This window comes from Monodon monoceros, unplaced genomic scaffold (assembly GCF_005190385.1).
Source record: "Monodon monoceros isolate NGI ecotype Baffin Bay Population unplaced genomic scaffold, NGI_Narwhal_1 Super_Scaffold_21, whole genome shotgun sequence".
NCBI lineage: Eukaryota > Metazoa > Chordata > Mammalia > Artiodactyla > Monodontidae > Monodon > Monodon monoceros.
Window position 1 is genome coordinate 83,606,544 of NW_021703778.1, and position 24,853 is coordinate 83,631,396.

General features: G+C 38.7%; 1 protein-coding gene across 6 annotated transcripts in view; it reads left to right on the forward strand.

Moving 5' to 3' along the window:
- Window positions 1–24,853, forward strand: part of CEP152 (centrosomal protein 152) — a 163,543-nt gene that overhangs the window by 9,455 nt on the left and 129,235 nt on the right. For 4 of the 6 annotated variants that reach the window (XR_003796092.1, XM_029239614.1, XM_029239616.1 and 1 more), the window contains exons 3-9: window positions 12,740–12,846; window positions 13,072–13,144; window positions 13,226–13,504; window positions 14,502–14,667; window positions 17,356–17,499; window positions 18,573–18,712; window positions 21,817–22,017. Coding sequence is in view for 5 of the 6 variants with exons in the window: in XM_029239614.1 (XP_029095447.1) it covers window positions 12,740–12,846; window positions 13,072–13,144; window positions 13,226–13,504; window positions 14,502–14,667; window positions 17,356–17,499; window positions 18,573–18,712; window positions 21,817–22,017 (1,110 nt within the window). In the remaining variant the exon portion in view is untranslated. The remainder of the gene's footprint in view (window positions 1–12,739; window positions 12,847–13,071; window positions 13,145–13,225; window positions 13,505–14,501; window positions 14,668–17,355; window positions 17,500–18,572; window positions 18,713–21,816; window positions 22,018–24,853) is intronic. The other 2 variants (XM_029239618.1, XM_029239615.1) reach the window with 1 other exon arrangement.

Here is a 24,853-nt window from a genome sequence, read left to right on the forward strand (position 1 = left end):
ACTGTTCTCCATAGTGGCTGTATCAGTTTACATTCTCACCAACAGTGCAAGAGGGTTCTCTTTTCTCCGCACCCTCTCCAGCAATTGTTGTTTGTAGATTTTCTGATGATGTCCATTCTAACAGGTGTGAGGTGATACCTCATTGTAGTTTTGACTTGCATTTCTCTAATAATTAGTGATGTTGAGCAGCTTTCCGTGTGCTTCTTGGCCATCTGTATATCTTCTTTGGAGAAATGTCTATTTAGGTCTTCTGCCAATTCTTGGATTGGGTTGTTTGTTTCTTTAATATTGAGCTGCATGAGCTGTTTATATATTTTGGAGATTAATCCTTTGTTGATTCGTTTGCAAATGTTTTTTCCCATTCTGAGGGTTGTCTTTTTGCCTTGTTTATGGTTTCCTTAGCTGTGTAAAAGCTTTGAAGTTTCATTAGGTCCCATTTGTTTATTTTTGTTTTTATTTCCATTACTCTAGGAGGTGGATCAAAAAAGATCTTGCTGTGATTTATGTCAAAGAATGTTCTTCCTCTGTTTTCCTCTAAGAGTTTTATAGTGTCTGGTCTTACACTTAGGTCTCAAATCCATTTTGAGTTTATTTTTGTGTATGGTTTTAGGGAGTGTTCTATTTTCATTCTTTTACATGTAGCTGTCCAGTTCTCCTAGCACCACTTATTGAAGAGACTGTCTTTTCTCCATTGTATATCTTTGCCTCCTTTGTCATAGATTAGTTGACCATAGGTGTGTGGGTTTATCTCTGGGCTTTCCATCTTGTTCCATTGATCTATGTTTCTGTTTTTGTCCCAGTACCATATTGTCTTGATTACTGTAGCTTTGTAGTATAGTCTGAAGTCAGGGAGTCTGATTCCTCCAGCTCTGTTTTTTTCCCTCAAGACTGCTTTTGCTATTCAGAGTCTCTGTGTCTCCATACAAATTTTAAGATGATTTGTTCTAGTTCCATAAAAAATGCCAATGGTAATTTGATAGGGATTGCATTGAATCTGTAGATTGCTTTGGGTAGTATAGTCATTTTCACAATATTGATTCTTCCAATCCAAGAACATGGTATATCTCTCCATCTGTTGGTATCATCTTTAATTTCTTTCATCAGTGTGTTATAGTTTTCTGAATACAGGTCTTTTGTCTCCTAGGTTGATTCCTAGATATTTTATTCTTTTTGTTGCAATGGTAAATGGGAATGTTTCCATAATTTCTATTTCAGATTTTTCATCATTACTGTATAGGAATACCAGAGATTTCTGTGCATTAATTTTGTATCCTGTAACTTTACCAAATTCATTGATTTGCTCTAGTAGTTTTCTGGTGGCATTTTTAGGATTCTCTATGTATAGTATCATGTCATCTGCAAACAGTGACAGTTTTACTTCTTCTTTTCCAATTTGTATTCCTTTTATTTCTTTTTCTTCTCTGATTGCCATGGCTAGGACTTCCAAAGCTATGTTGAATAATAGTTGTGAGAGTGGACATCCTTGTCTCCTTCCTGATCTTAGAGGAAATGCTTTCAGTTTTTCACTATTGAGAATGATGTTTGCTGTGGGTTTGTCATATATGGCCTTTATTATGTTGAGGTAGGTTCCCTCTATGCCCACTTTCTGGAGACTTTTTATCATAAATGGGTGTTGAATTTTGTCAAAAGCTTTTTCTGCATCTATTGAGCTGATCATATGGTTTTTATTCTTCTATTTGTTAATATGGTGTATCACATTGATTGATTTGCATATACTGAAGAATCCTTGCATCCCTGGGATAAATCCCACTTGATCGTGGTGTATGATCCTTTTAATGTGTTGTTGGATTCTGTTTGCTAGTATTTTGTTGAGAATTTTTGCATCTATATTCATCAGTGATATTGGTCTGTCTGTTTTTGGTATCAGGGTGATGGTGGCCTCATAGAATGAGTTTGGGAGTTTTCCTTCCTGTGCAATTTTTTGGAAGAGTTTGAGAAGGATGGGTGTTAGCTCTTCTCTAAATGTTTCATAGAGTTCACCTGTGAAGCCATCTGGTCCTGGACTTTTGTTTGTTGGAAGATTTTTAATCACAGTTTCAATTTCATTACTTGTGATTGGTCTGTTCATATTTTCTGTTTCCTCGTTGTTCAGTCTTGGAAGGTTATACCTTTCTAAGAATTTGTCCATTTCTTCCAGGTTGTCCATTTTATTGGCATAACGTTGCTGGTAGTAGTCTCTTAGGGTGCTTTGTATTTCTGCAGTGTCTGTTGTAACTTCTCCTCTTTCATTTCTAATCTTATTGATTTGAGTCCTCTTCCTCTTTTTCTTGATGAGTCTGGCTAATGGTTTATCAGTTGTGTTTATATTCTCAAAGAACCAGCTTTTAGTTTTACTGATCTTTGCTATTGTTTTCTTTGTCTCTATTTCATTTATTTCTGCTCTGATCTTTATGATTTCTTTCTGCTAACTTTGTGTTTTGTTTGTTCTTCTTTCTCTAGTTCCTTTAGGTGTAAGGTTAGATTGTTTACTTGAGATTTTTCTTGTTTCCTGAGGTAGGCTTGTATAGCTATAAACTTCTCTCTTAGAACTGCTTTTGCTGCATCCCATAGGTTTTGGGTCGTCGTGTTTTCATTGTCATTTGTCTCTAGGTATTTTTTGATTTCCTCTTTGATTTCTTCAGTCATCTCTTGGTTATTTAGTAATGTATTGTTTAGCCTCCATGTGTTTGTGTTTTTTAGGTTTTTTGCCCTGTAATTGATTTCTAATCTCATAGCGTTGTGGTCAGAAAAGGTTATTGATATGATTTCAATTTTCTTAAATTTACTGAGGCTTGATTTGTGACCCAAGATGTGATCTATCCTGGAGAATGTTCAATGCACACTTGAGAAGAAAGTGTAATCTGCTGTTTTTGGATGGAATGTCCTATAAGTATCAATTAAATCTATCTGGTCTATTGTGTCATTTAAAGCTTCTGTTTCTTTATGTATTTTCATTTTGGATGATCTGTCCATTGCTGTAAGTGAGGTGTTAAAGTCCCCCACTATTATTGTGTTTCTGTCAATTTCCTCTTTTACAGCTGTTAGCAGTTGCCTTATGTATTGAGGTGCTCCTCTGTTGGGTGCATATATATTTATAATTGTTATATCTTCTTCTTGGATTGATCCCTTGATCATTATGTAGTGTCCTTCATTGTCTCTTGTAACATTCTTTATTTTAAAGTCTATTTTATCTGATATGAATATAGCTACTCCAGCTTTCTTTTGATTTCCATTTGCATGGAATATCTTTTTCCATCCCTTCACTTTCAGTCTGTATGTGTCCCTAGGTCTGAAGTGGGTCTCTTGTAGACAGCATATGTATAGGTCTTGTTTTTGTATCCATTCAGCGAGCCTGTGTCTTTTGGTTGGAGCATTTAATCCATTCACGTTTAAAGTAATTATCGATATGTATGTTCCTGTGACCATTTTCTTAGTTGTTTTGGGTTTGTTTTTGTAGGTCCTTTTCTTCTCTTGTGTTTCCCACTTAGAGAAATTGCTTTAGCATTTGTTGTAGAGCTGGTTTGGTGGTGCTGAATTCTCTTAGCTTTTGCTTGTCTGTAAAGCTTTTCATTTCTCCATCGAATCTGAATGAGATCCTTGCCAGGTAGAGTAATCTTGGTTGTAGGTTCTTCCCTTTCATCACTTTAAGTATATCATGCCACTCCCTTCTGGCTTGAAGAGTTTCTGTGGAGACATCAGCTGTTAACCTTATGGGAGTTCCCTTGTATGTTATTTGTCAATTTTTCCTTGCTGCTTTCAATAATTTTTCTTTGTCTTTAATTTTTGCCAGTTTGATTATTATGTGTCTTGGTGTGTTTCTCCTTGGGTTTATCCTGTATGGGACTCTCTGCGCTTCCTGGACTTGGGTGGCTATTTTGTTTCCCATGTTAGGGAAGTTTTCGACTATAATCTCTTCAAATATTTTCTCTGTTCCTTTGTCTCTCTCTTCTCCATCTGGGACCCCTATAATGCGAATGTTGTTGTGTTTAATGTTGTCCCAGAGGTCTCTTAGGCTGTCTTCATTTCTTTTCATTCTTTTTTCTTTAGTCTGTTCTGCAGCAGTGAATTCCACCATTTTGTCTTCCAGGTCACTTATCCGTTCTTCTGCCTCAGTTATTCTGCTCTTGATTCCTTCTAGTGTAGTTTTCATTTCAGTTATTGTATTGTTCATCTCTGTTTGTTTGTTCTTTAATTCTTCTAGGTCTTTGTTAAACATTCTTGCATCTTCTCGATCTTTGCTTCCTTTCTTTTTCCAAGGTCCTGGATCATCTTCACTATCATTATTCTGAATTCTTTTTCTGGAAGGTTGCCTATCTCCACTTCATTTAGTTGTTTTTCTGGGGTTTTATGTTGTTCCTTCATCTGGTACATAGCCCTCTGCCTTTTCATCTTGTCTATCTTTCTGTGAATGTGGTTTTTGTTCCACAGGCTGCAAGACTGTAGTTCTTCTTGCTTCTGCTGTCTGCCCTCTGGTGGATGAGGCTATCTAAGAGGCTTGATGGGAGGGACTGGTGGTGGGTAGAGCTGACTGTTGCTCTGGTGGGCAGAGCTCAGTAAGACATTAATCCAGTTGACTGTTGACAGGTGGGGCTGGGTTCCCTCCCTATTGGTTGTTTTGCCTGAGGCAACCCAACACTGGAGCCTACCTGGGGTCTTTGGTGGGGCTAATGACAGACTCTGGGAGGGCTCACGCCAAAGAGTAGTTCCCAGAACTTCTGCTGCCAGTGTCCTTGTCCCCATGGTGAAACAGAGCCCCCCCTGCCTCTGCAGGAGACCCTCCAACACTAGCAGGTAGGTCTGGTTCAGTCTGCCCCGGGGTCACTGCTCCTTCCCCTGGGTCCCGATGCGCACACTACTTTGTGTGTGCCCCCCAAGAGTGGAGTCTCTGTTTCCCCCAGTCCTGTCGAAGTCCTGCAGTCAATTCCCACTAGCCTTCAAAGTCTGATTCTCTAGGAATTCCTCCTCCTGTTGCCGGACCCCCAGGTTGGGAAGCCTGACGTGGGACTCAGAACCTTCACTCCAGTGGGTGGACTTCTGTGGTATAAGTGTTCTCCAGTCTGTGAGTCACCCACCCAGCAGTTATGGGATTTGATTTTGCTGTGATTGCACCCCTCCTACCGTCTCATTGTGGCTTCTCCTTTGTCTTTGGATGTGGGGTATCTTTTTGGTGAGTTCCAGTGTCTTCCTGTCGATGATTGTCCAGCAGCTAGTTGTGATTCTGGTGTTCCCGCAAGGGGGAGTGAGAGCACGTCCTTCTACTCCGCCATCTTGGTTCCTCCTCCGATAAGTTTGTTTTCCATGTCCGTGAGTCTATTTCTGTTTTGTAAATAAGTTCCTTTGTATCATTTTTCTAGATTCCACATATAAGTGATATCATATGATATTTGTCTTTCTCTGTCTGACTTACTTCACTTAGTATGATAATCTCTAGGTCCATCCATGTTATTGCAAATGGCATTATTTCATTCTTTTTTATGGCTTAGGAATATTCCATTGTGTACATACATCACATCTTTATCCATTCATCTGTCGATGCACACTTAGTTTGCTTCCATCATATGACCCATTTTCTAATATGTAAAGTAATTCTTTTTAAGAGTCACCGTGGACCATTTGTATTAATAGGAAGCAAAGAGTAGGGTCAGTTGCCCACGTGGCTGGCAATAGAGTTAGGGTAGAGACAGAAAGCTGGCATCTGTCTCTGAGTGGATTTTGTCCATAGACATGTATTGTTTGGTTGCACAATGTTTTTAAAAAATTGAATCTGTATTTAAAGATTAGAAAATTTCATGTAGTAATCCAGAATTTCTGACCTGTCTTGAAACATCCTAAGCCTGGGCCACATGTGGCACGTGTCTGCACATGGCAGCAAGTGGGCTGGAGCTGGGCAGTGGCTCTCCCGTCCGAGCTGGCCACAGTCCCTCCCGCCCAACCCCCCTCCACCTCCTGACATGGGCTTGTGCACTTGGTCCTGCCAGCTTCATTCTTGTAAATTCTCTGCCAAGTCACTGAGGGCACTGGAGTTTGTGACCCTTTCCAGGGTTTCTGGATTTTGACAGGGGCCTTCACCAACAATTGTTGGTGGCAAGGGCGGGGGGGGGGGGGGGTGAGGATTTTCTGTTACTTTGTGAACTCACAGCATGAGGTTTTCACGACCTTGATGGCTTTTGGGTAGTTCTCTGTAATTTAGCTACTGGGATTTTTGAGAGGATCTGTTTAAGTAGTTACTATAGTAGATTTTAAAGAAGGAGAAAAAATAATCTGACAGGTGATTTTTTTCATTGGAAAAGATGGGTAGGGTATTAGAGAGAATGTACTGCCAGGTGTGTTGTGTGGTGAAAGTTTTAAAGGGGGTATTAGTTAAGGAGGCAGTAAATTCTAGATGATATAGAACAGGAGTCCCCAGTCCCCAGGCTGTGGACGGGAACTGGTCGGTGGCCTGTTAGGAACCGGGCCGCACAGCAGGAGGTGAGCAGTGGGCCAGCAGGCAAAGCTTCATCTGCCACTCCCCATGGTCCCCCATCACCCACATTACCGCCTGGACCACTCCCCGCCACCACCCGCTCCATGGAAAAATTGTCTTCCACAAAACCGGTCCCTGGTGCCAAAGCGGGCTGGGGCCCGCTGCTATGGACAATAGCCAGTGGGATCACTTCTTGGTAGATTATGTGCTGGGGTAGGGTAGGGAATTTCCAGAGTAAAAGGTGTTGTTAAGAGGTGAAGTATCTAAGAATGAGTGTTTCTAGCAGAGTGGAAGAAAAGAATATTTAGCTAACTTGACTCTAATGTGATGATTATGGGTCATATTAATAAAAATTGTTTCATGTTAGTAAAAAGTATTTTTACCTTTTTTTAAAAAAATTGCTACAAGGGAAGAATTGAGATCAGAGGTTAGAGAGTTTCAGCAGTAAAATTCAGAACTATTCATAAAAATTCAGCTGTATGTATATTTTGTCAAAGCAAGTTAAAATAATAAATTGGTTGATCACACCTAAGTTCGTTTTCATATCCAGAAGCCTTTTCCACTTCCTCAATCTCCCTGACCCTACGATAACAGAGTAGTTTACAGCCTTAAGTGGTTAAAGAAAAGAATGGTCTTTTCATGCCTGCCTGGTTGGTAGCTTTGGGATTGCCAGGTGGATTTAGTGTTAGTAGTAGGCTAATACACATTGCTTTCTCTACTTAATGAATCGCTTTGTATTTAATTCATTTATGTAGGTGGAATGCTTGCATCACAAGGATGTGCTGTAGAGCTAGCCAAGCAGGCCGTATCTGACTCATAGGCTACCCTGCTAAGGATTTGTGAGATCCCCTCTCTGTAAATGGCAGAATAATCCTGATTTTGACCGTCTAGTGTGAATGGCCAGTTGCTAATACAATCTGCTTTACCAAACTGTTCGATTTGGGTGCTTTGAGATCAGCTGGGGTGTTGTCCACACTTGCCCATAAGTCAGTGAATAAGCCATAGTCAAATTCCAACCTCCTTGCCATCCTAATTAGCAGCTCTGCAGTGATGATCTGGACTTTTGCGTTTCTCTTCCCTCCATTGTTTGCATTGAAGAGTAAATGGAGAATGCATTTAATCTTCGGAAAGGGAAAGGATTTAGTAAAGTGATTCAGTATTCAGAGGACATTTAGACCAGTGGAATCTCAAGCCACAGACCACTACAGATAGACCCATATTTTGAGACAACCTCCAAGAATTTTGCAGAAAAGTAAGGCACTATAATCATTTCTAAATCACTACAGTTCTAAATGGTCTATTGGTAAAAACTTGACCACTGTGTTCCAAGGCATAGCAAAGAAATGCATAACCCACAGCCTCACCCAGTGTTTCACCGGAAACTCCATCTCCTCCACAGTAAACAGAGCAAATTAGGGTGCAGGTGAGGAAGGGTGAGAATACCATGGAGATATAGTACCATAGTAATTAATATTCGTTTCACTCATTTTCCTCACAACTTCTTGGAGCACGTTACTTTGAGAACTGCTGATGTAACAAGAAGGACACCTACTAAGTAGACCTCATCCAAAGTACTCTAGGCAAACTTCTACTTGTAAAGCTGGCCCAGAGAAGAGGACTTCAAAAGTTTTTTCATTAACTCATTCATAATGTAACAATATGATTTTGCAAAATATTTTTCACCTAAAGTTACTATACTTTGCAATTTCATCATTGAATATTACAGACATATAGTTGTTGTCACTGCAGTTGCTGTAAGCTTCAAAGTTACTGATAAAGCCACAGTTGGGATCTCATAGTTTGCTGGTGCGTACCTGTACTTTCTGCAGTGTCACCAGAAGTAGCTCTGGGATTATTGCTTGGTTCTAGATGGTAAAATTATGTATGTAAGTATGTATTTTGGAGCTGGTGGTTTGGGGCAGAAGTACTTAGTAATCTGTGCTTATCAAGATAATACTTGCTGATGATCCTTCATTGAGTGACGATATTATTTGAAGCCTGCAAAATGATCTTGAGTAGAAAGGTAAGCGGTTTGAGTAGCAGATGGCAGACAGACACTTGTACCTGGGAATACTGATTTGAGTCTCTCTTAGTTTTTATATCAGTACTTCTCTAGTAGAATAATAAGCTCAATTGAGCTTGGAATCGTGTATTTTAGAGGTTAGGCTTTCCATTGCATAGCCTTTCTTCCACTTTTAACTGCCTTGTTTGATGTTACTTCTGGAAACATTTTTGATATTTTGTCCCCACTAGGGGGAGTTGTAAGGCTAGCATTTGTTTACATTTTATACAATATTATTTGACTTATTTAGTGGAATTTTCTCGTCGTCACGTAAGAAAAGCAAAGAAACAAATGGTTGAGTGTTCATATTGTATTTTTTTGTTCCTGTCATATTCTGTTTTCTTTTAGCAATTTCTTATACTTTATCTCGATTGTGCCTTTGAACTGTTTCCCATAATATATAGGTATTTTTCAGGGACTGTCACAGTGGGGACAAAAACACTGAACTCTCTCTGGCAGACTGACGCTTGCTCGTATACGGACAGGTAGAAGCTTGTCTTCCAGTGACTGACTGAATGTCATGTGGAAGAAGATAGGAGTGGGAATGGAGAGATTCAGGTTCCGGTGCTGGCCGTGGGACTGTAATTCTTACTTTCATGGGCATGCCCCTGACCTTCTCTGGGCCTTGGTGTGCTCACATTTAGAAGGAGAGGTTTGGCTTGGAGGAGCTCCAGTGTTCATTCCAGGCCTAAAGTTGTATTATGTGTCACCTGCAGTGTAGCAGGTATTTGTCTAGTAAATGTTGCCATGTTTCTTTGTCAGATGTGTGGCAATCTAGGCAAAGTCTTCCCCACTAACATTGTAAAATTTGTTTTAACTAATGGAATGGGTTAAAAAAAAATTCCATGCATAGTATAATTCATAGACTAAAGCTCTAGCTATCAAGGTTTTTGGCCCTTTGTCAGTCCCACGTTGGGCCTTTTCAAGGATGTTTTTAACTTGGCTGTGAGGCTAAAATGAAGATTCTACTTGGTGTGTATCGATGAAAGCATTATTTAATAATTCATATTTTAAAATATCAGGATCTTTTCATCAGTGTACTTGTTGGGTAACCTGTTCAAAACACAGATGAATGTTGGCCACTCCATTTGCTGCTCTTCTCTGGGGAGAAGATGTATTGTATGGTTTGTAATCTGAGAACTCTTGCTTTCATGAATATCAAGGATTATAGACTCTGAAGACAGTCTGTTTAGTTAATTAAAGCCGAAGAATCCCAACGAAAGGTTTACATGTTCTCCGTTTTACATTCCCCTTAAACTAGGCTTTTTGGATGTTCTATGTGGGTTATTGTAAAGTGTTTTGTTGCTGAAGTTCTTTGAGTAAAATGCCCTCATTTTTTTATTTTTCAGGAACAAACACATGAATTAGTAAAGGGAGAGGAGTTTATAGAATAGTTTAGAATGCATTTCAATAGGCGCCTTAGCAATGGTAAATTATCTTTTTTCTAGGGAAGGTATCTCTTTAATTATTAAACCCAGCTGATATTCAATAATATCCCACCAAGAAGATTGCATTTGCAACCAAAAAGCAGTATTTCTTCCAAATGTGATGAGTGGAATTAAATCTTGCCATTTATAAGGATTGCTATCATTGTCTTTGAATCCATATTTGGTAGTCTGGTGGATCTTTAATGAGGAAAATTTAGTTTCTAAAATTCTCTGTTTTGTAACATGTGTAAGTTGATATTGTAATTTTGTGTTTCATGGCACAAGGTTCAATGACCCAAAGAAAAATCTATTTGACAGTGTATATATGAGGAGGGTACACTTTGATCCCAGGAATGGAAACCTGGGGGGGCTGGGATTTTGTTCCTGAATGGCCTCTCTCTGCCCTCAAAGTTATGGAAACCAAGGAATATGGCCCACCTATTGCCAAAGAACTTAATGGAAAAATTTTTTGAAGGTGAATGAAATGATTTAAAAATGTTAGTACAGGTGTAAAATATTCTATAAAACACTAAATACAGTAGGGATTATTTTGCTACTTATAAGTTTACCTGTGGATCCAGAACCATTTTGATGAACTTACTGCTTATGCTCAAATTAATCTTCCTCCATTGATGCCAGTTTGATTAATTTTGTGGTGTCACAAAGAAAGCTACGAGAACTGCTTAATTATTGCGTAGCTTTTTCTGTCTCTGTGAGGGGGGATAAATGTACTGTTTAGATGTGCCTGTCAGGGTTCCTCTAAATTATAAGGCTATGTACTTAAACCTCACTGCAGGTTTAGAAGAAAATATTCTTTCTGTACAGGAGTCCTTACGTGATGTAAGTACAAAACATTTATTTTGTTTTTTTTCCCCTGTGTTATATGTGGGTATACTCTTTTTTTTCCGTAAAGATCTCATAGATTATTTTTTCTTAGTGAATTTTGTTTCTTTGTGAAATCATTTTGTTACCTTTCTCTTTAGTCACATGTGGTATACTGATATGTTGATGTGTTCTGTTTTGTTTTTAGTGTTTCTTATTCTTTATATCTTTGGATCAACTCTAATACAGCTAATTCTCAAAATGATGTTTCAATTACCTTTGTGAGCAAGTGATCAATAAGTCAGGGTCTTGGTTAATATCAGTATCATGATAACTTTTCATTGGACTAGAATATTTTTCTCTTGTTGCATCTTTAAAGAACCAAATGGACTGAGAATACCTGTAAACAAACAATCCAGTGAGTGTTAGAAATATGTTATGTGGGTGAGGAAGCGTCCCCTTCCCCACCTCACGGACCCCACTTCCATTCCCAAATTTGCCTTCACCAAAACTCAGTTAACAGTTGGGGCATTCCTTTCAGACCTTTCTTAGAATATTTTTATTTAACTTTCACCATATGCGTTTTATTTAAGAACATTTTTTGATTATAAATGTAATACCCAGATATGTTATATAGCTACATTTCATTTCTTTTATTCTAATGGCAGAGAAATTGGAGAGGGGACCTTCCATAGACTAAGAAGCAGCTCATTTTTTTTTCCTCCAGGGCTTTATAGAGTATTTAATATCTTTAAACTCACTCATCGCATAATTTTACAGGATTGATTTACACACTGTGGAGGGACTTGGTCAGCTTACTAATCTAACTGGTGCTTAACTTTTAAAGAGAAGTCATTACAAGCAGTCTGTTGACTCTTTAGTAACATAATATTTGAATCTTATTATTACAAATTTTAAGCTATTGTATTGGGATTTGAAGAAAGACATTTATAGATATTGAAGTTCAACAAATTAGACAATTCATTTGTCTCTTTATCACGGTTTATCTTGAAACTTGAGTGAATTTATCTAGTTGTTATAAGAGAGAATACTAAAGATGTAATTTTTCTAGGAAAATGGAGAGCAAAGTCATGTGCTTTTATGTCAGTTTTAGAGTCATGCTTTTTTTTTTTTTTGCGGTACGCGGGCCTCTCACTGCTGTGGCCTCTCCCGCTGCGGAGCACAGGCTCCGGACGTGCAGGCTCAGCGGCCATGGCTCACGGGCCCAGCCGCTCCGCGGCATGTGGGATCCTCCCGGACCGGGGCACGAACCCATGTCCCCTGCATCAGCAGGCGGACTCTCAACCACTGCACCACCAGGGAAGCCCCTAGAGTCATGCTTTTGACAGTGCTTGGTATCTGTAAACCCCTGAATCTTACAGCTTCTTTTTACTCAACTGTTTATAAGAGCCAACCATTGTATATCTTTTCATCATTGGAACTGGATGGCTGTCTACCAATTAGTCACTCCCCAAGAGGTTTCTATCACATTATTGAGCTTTTAAGGGCTTCTAGGCCACCTGCTGCTGCTGCTACCCTTATCACCTGGGCAAAGCACATCTGGCTACTCAGATTCCCTCAGGGGGTGTCTGATTGTCAAGTTCTCCAGGTCTGATTACTGGTAGAATCCATAACATGATACAACATGATACAGTGATCGTACCATTATTATGACTTGCTGTGTTTGCCTAAAGAAATTTGAAAATCCTGTTGTATGTGTACTTGAATCTAAGACCTTTGTAGAAGAAGGTAAAGCCTTCTAATATAAATCCTGATGTTTATGTGTTTCCCTTTCCCCAAGTGAAATGATGAACGTAATTCCTGTGGAATTTAAGACATTGATTACATAGAGAAATTAGGAACTTCTTTGACTTCTACAGTCAAAATCACTCGTTCCAAGGCAGCTTTGGTTTGGCATCTTGTGTTTAAGCCAATGTGATATCGACGCTGACCTTCCTGTCTCAGTTGCAGCAGTTACTCACAGACCTTCCTCACGATATGCTGGATGATGATGACCTGTCCTCCCCCGAACTCCACTATTCGGACTGCAGTGAGGATGGCAGAGAGGAAGAGTAAGGACCCCAAATCCCTTTCCCTTGTATATCACAATTCTATGTCTTTTTCTTTAGATTCTCTTGCAGACAATAATAATGGATATGATTGTAAAATTGTAGACTAATTCTTAAACTTTCAGATGAAGTTTGGAGGGAAAACACGTTAAAATCCTGGGGTTCTTTGTGATGTGTATGTCCAAATAAGTGATAGGCTCTAATCTAAAGTATTGATTTTTTCTCAAGACCACATCATTCTGAGCAATTGGCGATGAACTGGAATGAGCATCAAGTGCTGTCTAAATCTCCAAGTGTAAATGTAAGTATCTGGTGTGATAATGACTTTGATGAGGGTGGGAACAGATCTTAGTGCTTTTCTTTTACTCTTGTTATCTAATAGGACTACAATGAGATTCGGGATGTGTATATTGGAGAGAAAAGGGGCAACGGCTGGGAAGAGAATCAAAGTAGAACTGAAGACCAGCATCCTGGGTATCATCCTGAAGGAGGTGGAGATGAAGGCAGTAGTGGTTATAGCCCTCCGAGTAAATATGAACAGACTGATTTATATGACCTTCCTGAAAACTTTAGGCCATATGCCAGCGGTCAGAGGCAGGAATTCAACAGCCAACCAACCAATGTAATCACATTTTCTGATCCTCAAAGGAATCATTTTCAGGTATTGTAAGAACTTGACTTTACTTTCAAGAATTTGTGTATGTGTGTCATTAAGAAATATTCGTAAGTGCAACAGTAAGATTTAAGTACGAATATTGTTGAGAGTGCATTTATTCAGGCTCATGCTGAATTAGTCATGCTGTTTTCTGTTTACAATCTAAGTAATCTTAAATGAGAATTTTAAAATAGAGACTTTGTGGAAACAATTAAACATTAAAAGTTAAGTCTGTCAGAGAATAGCCATCTCCATTTATTGCTGCTTCTGGCTTCTACCATTTACTATGCTCCAGTGAAAAGCTACGTTCAGGTATCTTGATATAGTTTGAAAGCGGTTAATCCTAGATGACACCAGTCAGTTACCTTGATTGTCTACCTCATCACAGATTTTGGGTCAGATGCTTCAGAGCTGATATCTGTTTTGTGATGATATAGCAGTAGACAGGATGAATGTTGAGCAAAGAAACACTTTTTTTTGCTCCCTGGGAGAGTTTGATGAAGCAAGGCCTTAGGATACAGTTAGCTTCTTCTTAGACTTTCTCAATGACAGTGAATGCCTCATTTTGCCAATAGATATTCTGTGTCGCCTGATGACAGGATAATTTTCTGGTCCTTCTAAGGTGGTCATTTTCTCTTCCATCTCTATAAAATGTTATTCATCCCACAAAAGTTATTGAGTATTTATTACATATGAAGCATTGTATCACGTTCTTGTTATTGCATATGCATATTGCATATGTATCTTGTTATTGCAATCTTACTGGAATTCTTGAGTGTTATTTATGGAATTGGCCCCATTATATGCTCAAAAGTACAATTGCAGGCTTTCAACGAACAGTGTTAAATAACAATAAGTGCTATTTTTAAGCAAAGATGTATGTATAAAGTTTGTAATTGTACCACAATTAAGTTCTATAGCAAAACTAAGTTGTCTAATTCAGATAATTTTTGAAGCAAAGACCAAATCCTAATTGTCAATTTCGTTTATCATCTTGTAATAGCAATTTGGTATGTCACAAGATCCCAGTTGTCAAGCTTTGGAATCATATAAAGTGACATATAAACCTTATCAGTCTTCTGCCCAGAATAATGGCTCACCAGCCCAGGACATCGCAGGAAGTGACACATTTGAAGGCCTGCAACAGCAATTTTTAGGAGCTAGTGAAAGTAGGTATCAAGTTTATATTTATTTCTTAATCACATAATTGGAGAGCTTTGAGCACTTTGAGCATGTTCAAGAATTATTATTTTTAAGTATGATAATGGAATTTTTTTAAAGGGTCCTATTTTAAGAGATATATTCTGAAGTATTAATGAATAAACTGATAATGAAGTCTAGAAATGACTTCAAATATCATGTTGTTGGGGGGTAAGTTTGGGTGGGGATATAGATAAAGCAAGACTGGCCATGAATTCACAATCGTTGAATCTAGGAGACAGGTTCATGGGATTCATTGTATTCTTCTCTCTACCTTCTTATATATTTGAAATTTTCCTTAATGAAAAATTAAAATAAATTTTCTCAGCTGTATTATATCTTAGTCATTTTAGTTGGTTAAGACTTCATTAACTTCATATATTTTTTTAACTGCAATCTAATTTGGAAAGTGAAATGTAGTTTTCCTTTCAATCTTAGATTTTTCGTTATATAGAAATGTAAGTCAACCACTATCTTAATTTTTTCTTTTGGTTTTTAGAGTTTTACTGTAATAGGCAACTCTGATATAAATTACTTTATACTCATAATTAAAACTAGACTTATATCTCAGGTTTAGTCATGTGACACTTGCCCAAATAATTTCTTTTACATAGTGTATGTATCAATATGAATGAGAAAAGTGCTACTAGAGAATTTTGAGGCGATCTAAACATTCAAAACCAAACTTGTACCTGACTAGCCTGAATCAGTGTTTTCATATGTCCAACTTTTGTTATCATACTCTCTGGCATGTGAAATGACTTCCAGTGTTGAAGAGCCACTGTGATTCTAGAGTGTGACAGCAAGTTTTTTCTTTGTTTGTTTTACATTTAAGAAGCGGGGGAAAGTCATACTGGATATTCTGGGTTTCTGGCACTGTGCCAACAGGAAAACTGGACTTTGGCCCTAACTTTATGGTGCTGCTTCCATCTCATGCTTAGACTACAGGATAGTTACCGGGGAGGCGGCCAGAATGCCTTTTCCCCCAGGGAGTCATCAGCAAATGTGCAGGGGTAGCCTCTCTTTTTCCTGAATTTTTGTGGAAGTGGATAGTGTGTATGGCCTAACTGTTTTGGGGTTGAGTAAATAAGTAAGTATCCCAACAGTAGCCTGATATCTTGGCGTTACTCTTTCAGTTCTGCTGTGTTCAGTTACATTTATAGCTCCTGGTTGTTTTGCATATATCACCTTTCATCACTTCCTTAACAGTCTGCATTTTATCACATTGATTTATTTTTTGTTTAAGTCAGTTACACATTTGCCTAAATTTGACATTTGGAAGTTAATTAAATAACTTAATGGTAGTGCCTAATTTAGTGATTATAGCTTCTTAGTAACAGTAGTTTAAAAAATTGAGTTTGAAGAGAGGAGTGGCTTGTAGACTGTGTTTATTCTGGGCTAGCCCTGTTCTAAGGCCCAAGAGGAGTTTGACTTGTAACAGAGTTTTCAGTCTTCAATATTTGGGGGTTTAACCATGTCTTTTTTTAAACAGAAGACTGTTTTATTTGTTAGCATGTAGAAGCATTGTTCTTTTAGGAAATGAAAAATATTTGTCATTGTGTAGTTGAAGGATTATCCTTCTCCTACAAATCACGTTTTTCTTTTTTTCCCCCAATGATTTTTAAGTGGTCCTTAAAATGACTTTGTTTCTGAAAGAAGACCTCAAAATTCTTTATTAATCTATTCTTTAATTTATTAATTCAGCATTTCTGTGCCAGTATAAATATGCATTCATTCCTGCTTAAAATAAAATAGTTTAAGAAGGATGTCTAGAAATTTTCTTTGAAAATGGTTTTATAGAAGTTGATGTAGTTTTATTTTTCCAATTTTATGAAAGCATGGAACTCTATTCCTTTGCAATTGATATATACTTCCTTTTCTTTTTCTTTTTCTTTTTTTTTTTTTTTCCTGGCCATGCCGCACAGCTTGCGGGATCTTAGTTCCCCAACCAGGGATTGAACCCATGCCCTCGGAGGTGAACGCGCGGGGTCATAACCACTGGACCACCAGAGAATTCCCTATACTTATTTTTCATTAGCCAAAATGGTAGCGATTCAGAGTTATACACCAAACTAGTGACTTTTCTGGAAGTGACCATAGTAAGAAGTACAATTTTTACATTGTGATGTGGTCTATAATATTTATCTATATAAATATTATGTAAATGAAACAGAAGTTTCACATAATAATACTGATCTCTACTACATGATACACTCTGATATATTCTATTTAATCTTGTTACCAAACCAAAACTTGGGTCTGCTCGCCCGAGTGTACTAAAGCCAATCTACTGACACCGGGTTGTGTTGAGGGAAAGTGCAGCATTATTGTAAGGTGCCATACAAGGAGTTCGGGCTTTCTGAGCATCAGCTGTCCCGGACTTCTTGTACGGCACCTTACAATAAACGCTGCACTTTCCTTCACCAGAACCTGGTGTCGGTAGATTGGCTTTACTGTGTGTGGGTGAGCAGACCCCAGTTGTGGTTTGGTAACATTTTTTATTAAAAATGCTAAACACAGTCTGCTGAATTGATTTCATGATACTCTGATGAGTTGTATTTGCAGTTTGAAAAACATTGTCCTAAACATTGTCCTAAATGACCACAAATTTATATTTTGCTATGCTTTTATCTAATAAATTGTCTTTAATTCCAAAGCAGACTCTGTAGAAAATATGCAGATTATTCAACTACAGGTTCTTAACAAAGCAAAGGAGAGACAACTAGACAATTTAGTTGAAAAGTTAAATGCAAGCGAACGTCAAATTAGATATCTGAATCACCAGCTTCTGATAATAAAAGGTAAGATAACAACTGTTGGGTGCTGTCATGTATGAGGTCAGTTGAGCTAGATAGATTGTTTCCAATAACCTCATTTTAAATAAGAAGCTTAGAGAGGTTGACGTACTTGGTCAGCGGCTCAGAGTCAATTAGTCAGCACGAAACGAAAATCTAGGACTTTTGACCCATTGCCTTGGATTTCTCTCCAGAATGTACATTTTGAGGTCCTCATTATTTCCCTTCTTTCTATTCTGTTAGGATCAGTGAACACTATTTAAATATGCTGATAGCATTCCATCCTAAAAAGTTGTTGTATCCTTACATGGTTTACCTCCAATTCCCAAAGAGACTTGTGTTTAGTTTGCAGTACATTTTCTGAGCCTACAAATTAGCATAATGTTTTAATCCAAGTAAGAGTTTGTGATCCTGAACTGCTTTGGGAGTGCCAAGCAGAAAATGCAGTCATCTCTGGGAGAAGCACATAGTGTAAACACAGATTTCAAATTATAATTGCTTACTCTTCATGCTTTCTGTAGTTTTGGTCAGTGTTGAACTTTGCTTTGTAGAATAATTTTGTGACTGAACTCCAGCTCATTTCAGACTTGACAGTGAAAAGATCTCTTTCTGTAATGCTCATGAAATTTATTTTGTGAGAACTTGTGAACTGTTACAATAAAGTATGTGGTAAGAATATAAGATTAGGTGAATTTAAGCGTTCATTGCAAGTATGTATAGAAAGTAATTTGTCCTCAGATTCCTTATTTGATTAGCAGGTGTTTGTCATATCTATGTAGCTTCGCAAGTAACAAATGCTGAAATGATTGTTAGGGGACCTTTTGGTCCTCAAAGGGATACATTAAGACTTTTGAAGAGAGTGGTTCCTGTTCTGTAAAAAAAAAAAAAAAAAAAAATTGAAACCTTTCTAGTTTTCTCGAAATCAAGTGAATTTCATTATCTGAATTGAATTAAATACTACAACATTTATGTGATATAGATCTGATATTTGATAGAGATTGTGACAATTAGGGTCCCTCTACAGTATAGGGTCCCTCTACAGTAACATATTATTTATATAAAAATTTTAAATACTCTAGATGAAAAGGATGGTTTGGTCCTCAGCCTTCGAGAATCACAGAAACTCTTTCAGAATGGAAAAGAAAGAGAAATTCAGCTTGAAGCACAAATAAAAGCACTGGAGACCCAAATACAAGCATTAAAACTCAATGAAGAACAGGTAAATATTTGATCTTCATTACTTATGGTAAACAGTTGTTTCTTACAATGAAATGTTAGTTACTTAACGTTTGGTATTGTGGGACTGAATTTAGAACTTTGAAGTTTACACCTTCTTCTACCATAAGCCTACATTCCTTTCCCTTTCCTTGGAGGAATGGGTCTCCCATCCACCTAGTCATCTATACACCAGAAATCGGGGGGCGGTGAGACCTCAGCTCCTCTGCTCCCCTTCATCCAATCAGCCACTGTGTTCTGTTGGGTCTCCTCATTTCTGTCTACATGTCCCTAATTCAGGATTTTACCATTTTTGCAAAAGCCTCTTAACTAGTCTGTAATGTTTTACCCCTTCTCCTAACTCTTTCATCTGGCCATCTGAGTAATCTTTCTAAAGTACAGTTGTAGTTATATCTTTCCCTTGCTTAAAGCCTTTCAATGACCCTGCTTTACTTGTGGGGTGAAGTATGGTGTTGAGATGACTGTCTGATCCTTCCCTTTCTCTTCTCTTACTCTTCTCAAACTTTCCTCAAACTCAACAGTCTGTCTGTTGTTTTTATGTACTCATATGTAGTGTCTCCTGTCTCTGGAATGCCCTTTCCTCAACACACTGCTATTTCATGAACAAGCCCATGCTCAAGGGTTTTCTTTTCCTAAGTCTTTCCTGTTTTCTTCCCCAAGCCACATGATCACATCTGTTATAACAGATCTAGAACATCTTGAAGGCAAGAACGGGTGGCCCTCATCTTAGTAGCCCCACCATAAGCCCACTGCCTGGCACATAATAGGTGGTCAGTACAGTGTTCAAAACTGACGTAACCTGTGTATTTCTTTTTCCTTAGGTTTCTCTGTTCTCGCTCTGGTACTATCATGAGTGTAGCTTTATGTTGTGTTTTGGAATTTGGTAAACAAGGGCTACCCTTACTATTCTTAAAGTATTTAGTAGCTCTTTTTCACATTTTTTCTTCTAGATCTTGCAAATCAACTTCTCATGATTTATAAAAAATCTTGTTGGGATTTTGATTAGTGAGGCATTGTATTTACCATTTTATGGATGGTCAACCAAGTCTTGGAGAGGTCAAATTACTTTTCCAGGATTACAAAGCCAGTTACTGACAAAGCATCAGAACCTAAATTTTCTAACCCCAACAGACTTGCTTTGAAAGTGGTGGCATGTTCTTTGATTAATGAGATGGGTGGCCATTTGACTGTGGGAAATAGTCACAAGTCATTGGTAACCAAGCCTGGTGGTGGGTGATTCATGAGAGTGATACCATTTTGGTGGTTAAAAATGAAAGTGACTTGGTTTTAGATGAGATTTGTGGCTAGTTCTGAGGATGTTTAAGTGGAAAAGGTTCAAGAATGTTGTCTCATGTCTGGTTTCTTCTCGTCCTTAAGCTCTCAGCTAAAAACAGAGAGGACTTCCCATCCACCTTACATCTAAAGTAGCCTATTGCTTCACATTCTTACTCCCCTTCACTGTGTCATATTTTATCACTGTATTTAAAAAATATCTGAAATTATCTTTTTTGTTTACTTGTTATTGTCTTTTTTTTTTTTTTTGCGGTACGCGGGCCTCTCACTGTTGTGGCCTCTCCCGTTGCGGAGCACAGGCTCCGGATGCGCAGGCTCAGCGGCCATGGCTCACGGGCCTAGCCGCTCCGCAGCATGTGGGATCTTCCCGGACCAGGGCACGAACCTGTGTCCCCTGCATCGGCAGGCGGGCTCTCAATCACTGCGCCACCAGGGAAGCTCTTGTCTATCTTGTCTCACCAGAAAGTAGTAGGACTTTAGACCTTGGCTGTTTTGTCATCATGTCCTTAAGTGCCTGGAACCCTGCCTGGCACAAAGTGTCCACCTTATTTACTGAACAAATGAATGAATATCTTAAGCAGTTAAAGTGGTATTTGGATAAATAGGCAATCTCTGGAACAGAATGAAGAAGAGGCCTCATTTGAAATTTTAATTTTTGTGTGTAATATAGATTATCATCATTTTAAACTTTTTGAAAAATGGTAGTTATTAAAGAGTTGAATTGCTTTTATGTCGTAACCTACATAATCTTTTGGTAATCTTTTTATAAGTTAGAAATTACATTTATAAAAAATAAAGTAGCATAAATTTAAAAAGCAACAGAATCACCAAGTATATTAGTTTTCTATTGCTGCTGTAACAGATCACCACAAACTTAGTGGCTTAAAACAGCCCAAATTTATTACCTTACAGGCAGAAGGTCAGAAGTCTGACGTGGATCTCATCGGGCTAAAATCAAGGTGTCAGTAGTGCTGTGTTGCTATCTGGAGGCTCTAGGGGAGAATACTTTTTTTTTTTTTTTTTTGCCTTTTCCAGCTTCTAGAGGCCACCTGCATTCCTTGGTGTATGGCTCATTTCCATCTTCAGAGCCAGAAGTTACTGGTTCTGACTTTTCTGCCTCAGTTTTCCTCATTTAAGGGCCCTTCTGTGTACATTGTGTCCACCCTAGTAATCCAGGACAGTCTCCTTATTGTAAGGTCATCTGATTAGCAACTTTAATTCAGTCACAACCTTAATTTCCCCTTGCCATGTAACATAACATATTCACAGGTTTCAGGGGTTAGGACATGGGCATCTTTTGGGAGCCATTATTTAACCTGCTACACAATTATTTCCTAACAGCTATACAGTTACAGTTTTCAAAACTTCCATTTCAGTAAGTGACCGTTGACAGGTGTCATCAGTCTCTCAGGAAACAGTTGTCATTTACCTATGACCTAACAATTGGATTCCCCCTACACTTGGAGCAAAGAGGGATGCAAACAGCGCTGGGACCGGTATGGAAGCAGCAGATTCCTTGCCTGGTACCTGTGTTGCCATCATTTGCGCAAAATCCTCTTTCACTGTCCTCGAACAACTACAGATTTTTTTTGTCTCCGTGAATAATGTTTCCAGCAACCATGGGCCTGGTGGGTCCCAGCTAGGGAAGTCTTAAGGAACTAGAGCCACCATGGGGAGACCCTTTCTTCTCTACTTTCATTTAATTAAGCGTGGTTGATTTTTAGAGTTAAAATTCATCAAGAGAGCACAGAGTCAGAATACTGTAAGCGTAGGTGCGCTGTGTGTATTTACTAGATGACTAAGAAGTCCAGAACAACTGAAATGGCTCTGGACGGCCTGAAGCAGCAGCTGCTGGACCTGCGCCATTCGGAATCACTTCAGCGTGCGAGGGAGCAGCATGAGAGCATCGTTACGGGCCTCACGAGGAAGTACGAAGAGCAGGTGCTGTCCTTGCAAAGGAAATTGGATGCTACGGTTACTGCACTTAAAGAACAGGTTGGGATGACTTCCAATGAGCAACTGTTATAAACGAGTAAAGCTGGTTATTTTTTATAACTGACATTTTTGCAATTCATCATATAGAAATGCTGGATGTTTGCAGTAGGTGTATGAGTATAATTTAAAAGTCCAAAGAGTTTTATCTATGAATATGCCTTCAAGACATACTATTGGAAATCCTTCCTCTTGTAGGATTGGTTAGTACTTTCTCAGTTCTCACATTACTAGTTCTTTGTTTGTCGAGTATTTGTGCATATTGTTCATATGACCTAGAAAAATCCGGACTGAAAGGAAGGAGGGTCTGGGAGCTGGCCTGGACTTGAGAGGTTGTCCTGGGAGCTAACCAGGAGGAGAAGGCTTTTCTTGGGTCTCCCAGTGTTTTGGTTATTAACCTGTCAATAAAGATTGTCTAGATCTTGGGAGAAGAGTTAATTTGGAGAATAGTGTAATCAACAGGGAAGAGATTCTGATCTAAAATCATTTAGATATGAAACTCGAGCATATTTCACAGTTTTTATTTTACCTTTGCCCCAAAGAGAATAAAATGTTGTAGGCTGAGGTGAGTCAGATAGTGGGTTTGCTTGTGCTCCAAAACCCCAGGGAATCAGTTGAATGAATAACATTTCAGAGATCATTTTTCTCAATGTAATTTCAGAATTAATTTAACCCAAGGAAAGAAGAGAAGAATAATAAGATGTGAGGGTCTGGAAAATCCCACCACACTTAAAATTCACACTGATTTGGGTTGTTCTTTCTTATTTATACAGCTGACTCTAAATTTTTCCATGATTTAGTTAGAGCTATATAAGATTGTGTTAGTGGCAATAATAATTGTATACCATTTCATTTTATTTTACTTTCATATGTGTTTATGTTTTTATTAGACTTATTTTCCTACATAAGGTTTTTTATTCTTTTTATGTAGAAAAATATTGTGAATTTGATCAGTGTGAAGGATATATACGGGTGGGGAAAGACAAAGCCTGTGACAAATTATTAAGTCTACTTTATATAATATTTTAAACAAATGGAATTTGAGATATGGTTTTACTAAGCTTGTCTGTGTTTGGGTAGCAGCATGAAAGTTGGACGGGGAGAGTGGTGCCTCCTTGCATGACTAGAGGAGTGGAGTCTGGTGGCTTTTCCATGCTGGGTTGAGGATCTCTCCATTCTCTGCTGACATGGGCACAATTACACAGGGACAGGCTGGGAGCAATTCCTAGTGTGTTCAACCCCTGTGCCTGCTCCATTCTCTTTTCTCACCTCCCCCATCCCCTCAATAGAAGAACCCTAGACTAGAGCCCTAGACAGAACAAAGTTTTAATTCTGTGCTGACTGGGCTTCAGACCCCTGAACCGTACGTTGAAGTTACTGATTAAGGCCTTTTCCACTGTTGCATTCTGTGAGTGATTTTTCTTTTCTTTTCTTTTCTTTTTAAATGGAGCATAGCACAGCACTGATGTTAGCTTCTGCTTATAGTTGTATAACTGCTTTGCAAAGTGGTGATTCCAAAGTGCCTAGGGTTTTTCCTTTCTGGGAATGTTTCCCCTGGTATCCCTTTTGTGCTGTCAATTTGCTATCAGTTGGCTCAGCATTTTATATATATATATATATATATATATTAGGGCTTCCCTACTATTTTTTTTTGTGGTACGCGGGCCTCTCACTGCTGTGGCCTCTCCCGTTGTGGAGCACAGGCTCCGGACGCGCAGGCTCAGTGGCCATGGTTCACAGGCCCAGCCGCTCCGTGGCATGTGGGATCCTCCCGGACCGGGGCACGAACCCGTGTCCCCTGCATCAGCAGGCAGACTCTCAACCACTGCGCCACCAGGGAAGCCCTAAATTGCATAGTTTTATGAGTATAATCTGTTTCCCTGAACTTGTCAACAGGAAACAGAGTGGCTTAATTGATTGTTGCCTAAGACACTTTCTTTCCCTGTCCCTGTCCATGTAGCTTGTGGGGATCTTAGTTCCTTGACCATGGATTGAACCCGGGCCGTGGCAGTGAAAGCCCAGAATCCTAACCACTAGACCACCAGGGAACTCTTAATTGATTGTTGCGTACAGTCAAATTATTGCCATGGTCTGCCTCTTCTTTGTAATGGTTTTCATAACTACCTTTTGTTGAACTTTTTTTGGCCAGTTCTCAGTCTCTTGTAAAAGCTATTGTGGCCTCCCTGGCACATAAATGTTAGTTGTCCCCCACCTCTTGCACACACATTCACACTGTCATGAATGTTAGCTCATTCGTTGTGTTTGCCATGTTACTTTGGTGCTTTAGAACCAAGCTTTTCAAGCTGGCCTCGGAGTCAGCAGCAGTGTGCCAAGAGGTTTGCACGGTTGAATAAACATGGACCAATTTCCAGAAGCTTCATTTTGCTCAAAAATTTGGTAGAAAAACTTTAAAGCAAACATGACTACATTATGAAATAGAATACAAAATTCACATGAATTTTTAAGCTAAAGGAGGAGACTTCAGAGTCCCTTTCCTCTGCTTAAGGAGACTGTTAGTAGTATCCTTATGAGACGTATTTTCTATTTGTATCCTTAAGGCATTACTGGGCTTTAGATTATGCTATAAATCAGGCCCCACATGCCTTCTCTCTACTTCAAAGTCCTTTCTTGATATTCCTCTTACTACTTATTTTCCTCAGGCTTTTTCAGGTAACGTCAGCCAATTACCTTAATTTACTTCTCTGCCTCTCACATGTGCTGCTATTGGCTTGGAATTCAGCCTGTGTAGCCCTTTTTGAATGAGGGGTGATGATTTCTTCTACCTGGGAATGGGATTCCCATGGCTCATTGCTTCCAAACACAGTTTCTTTTTGTAGAC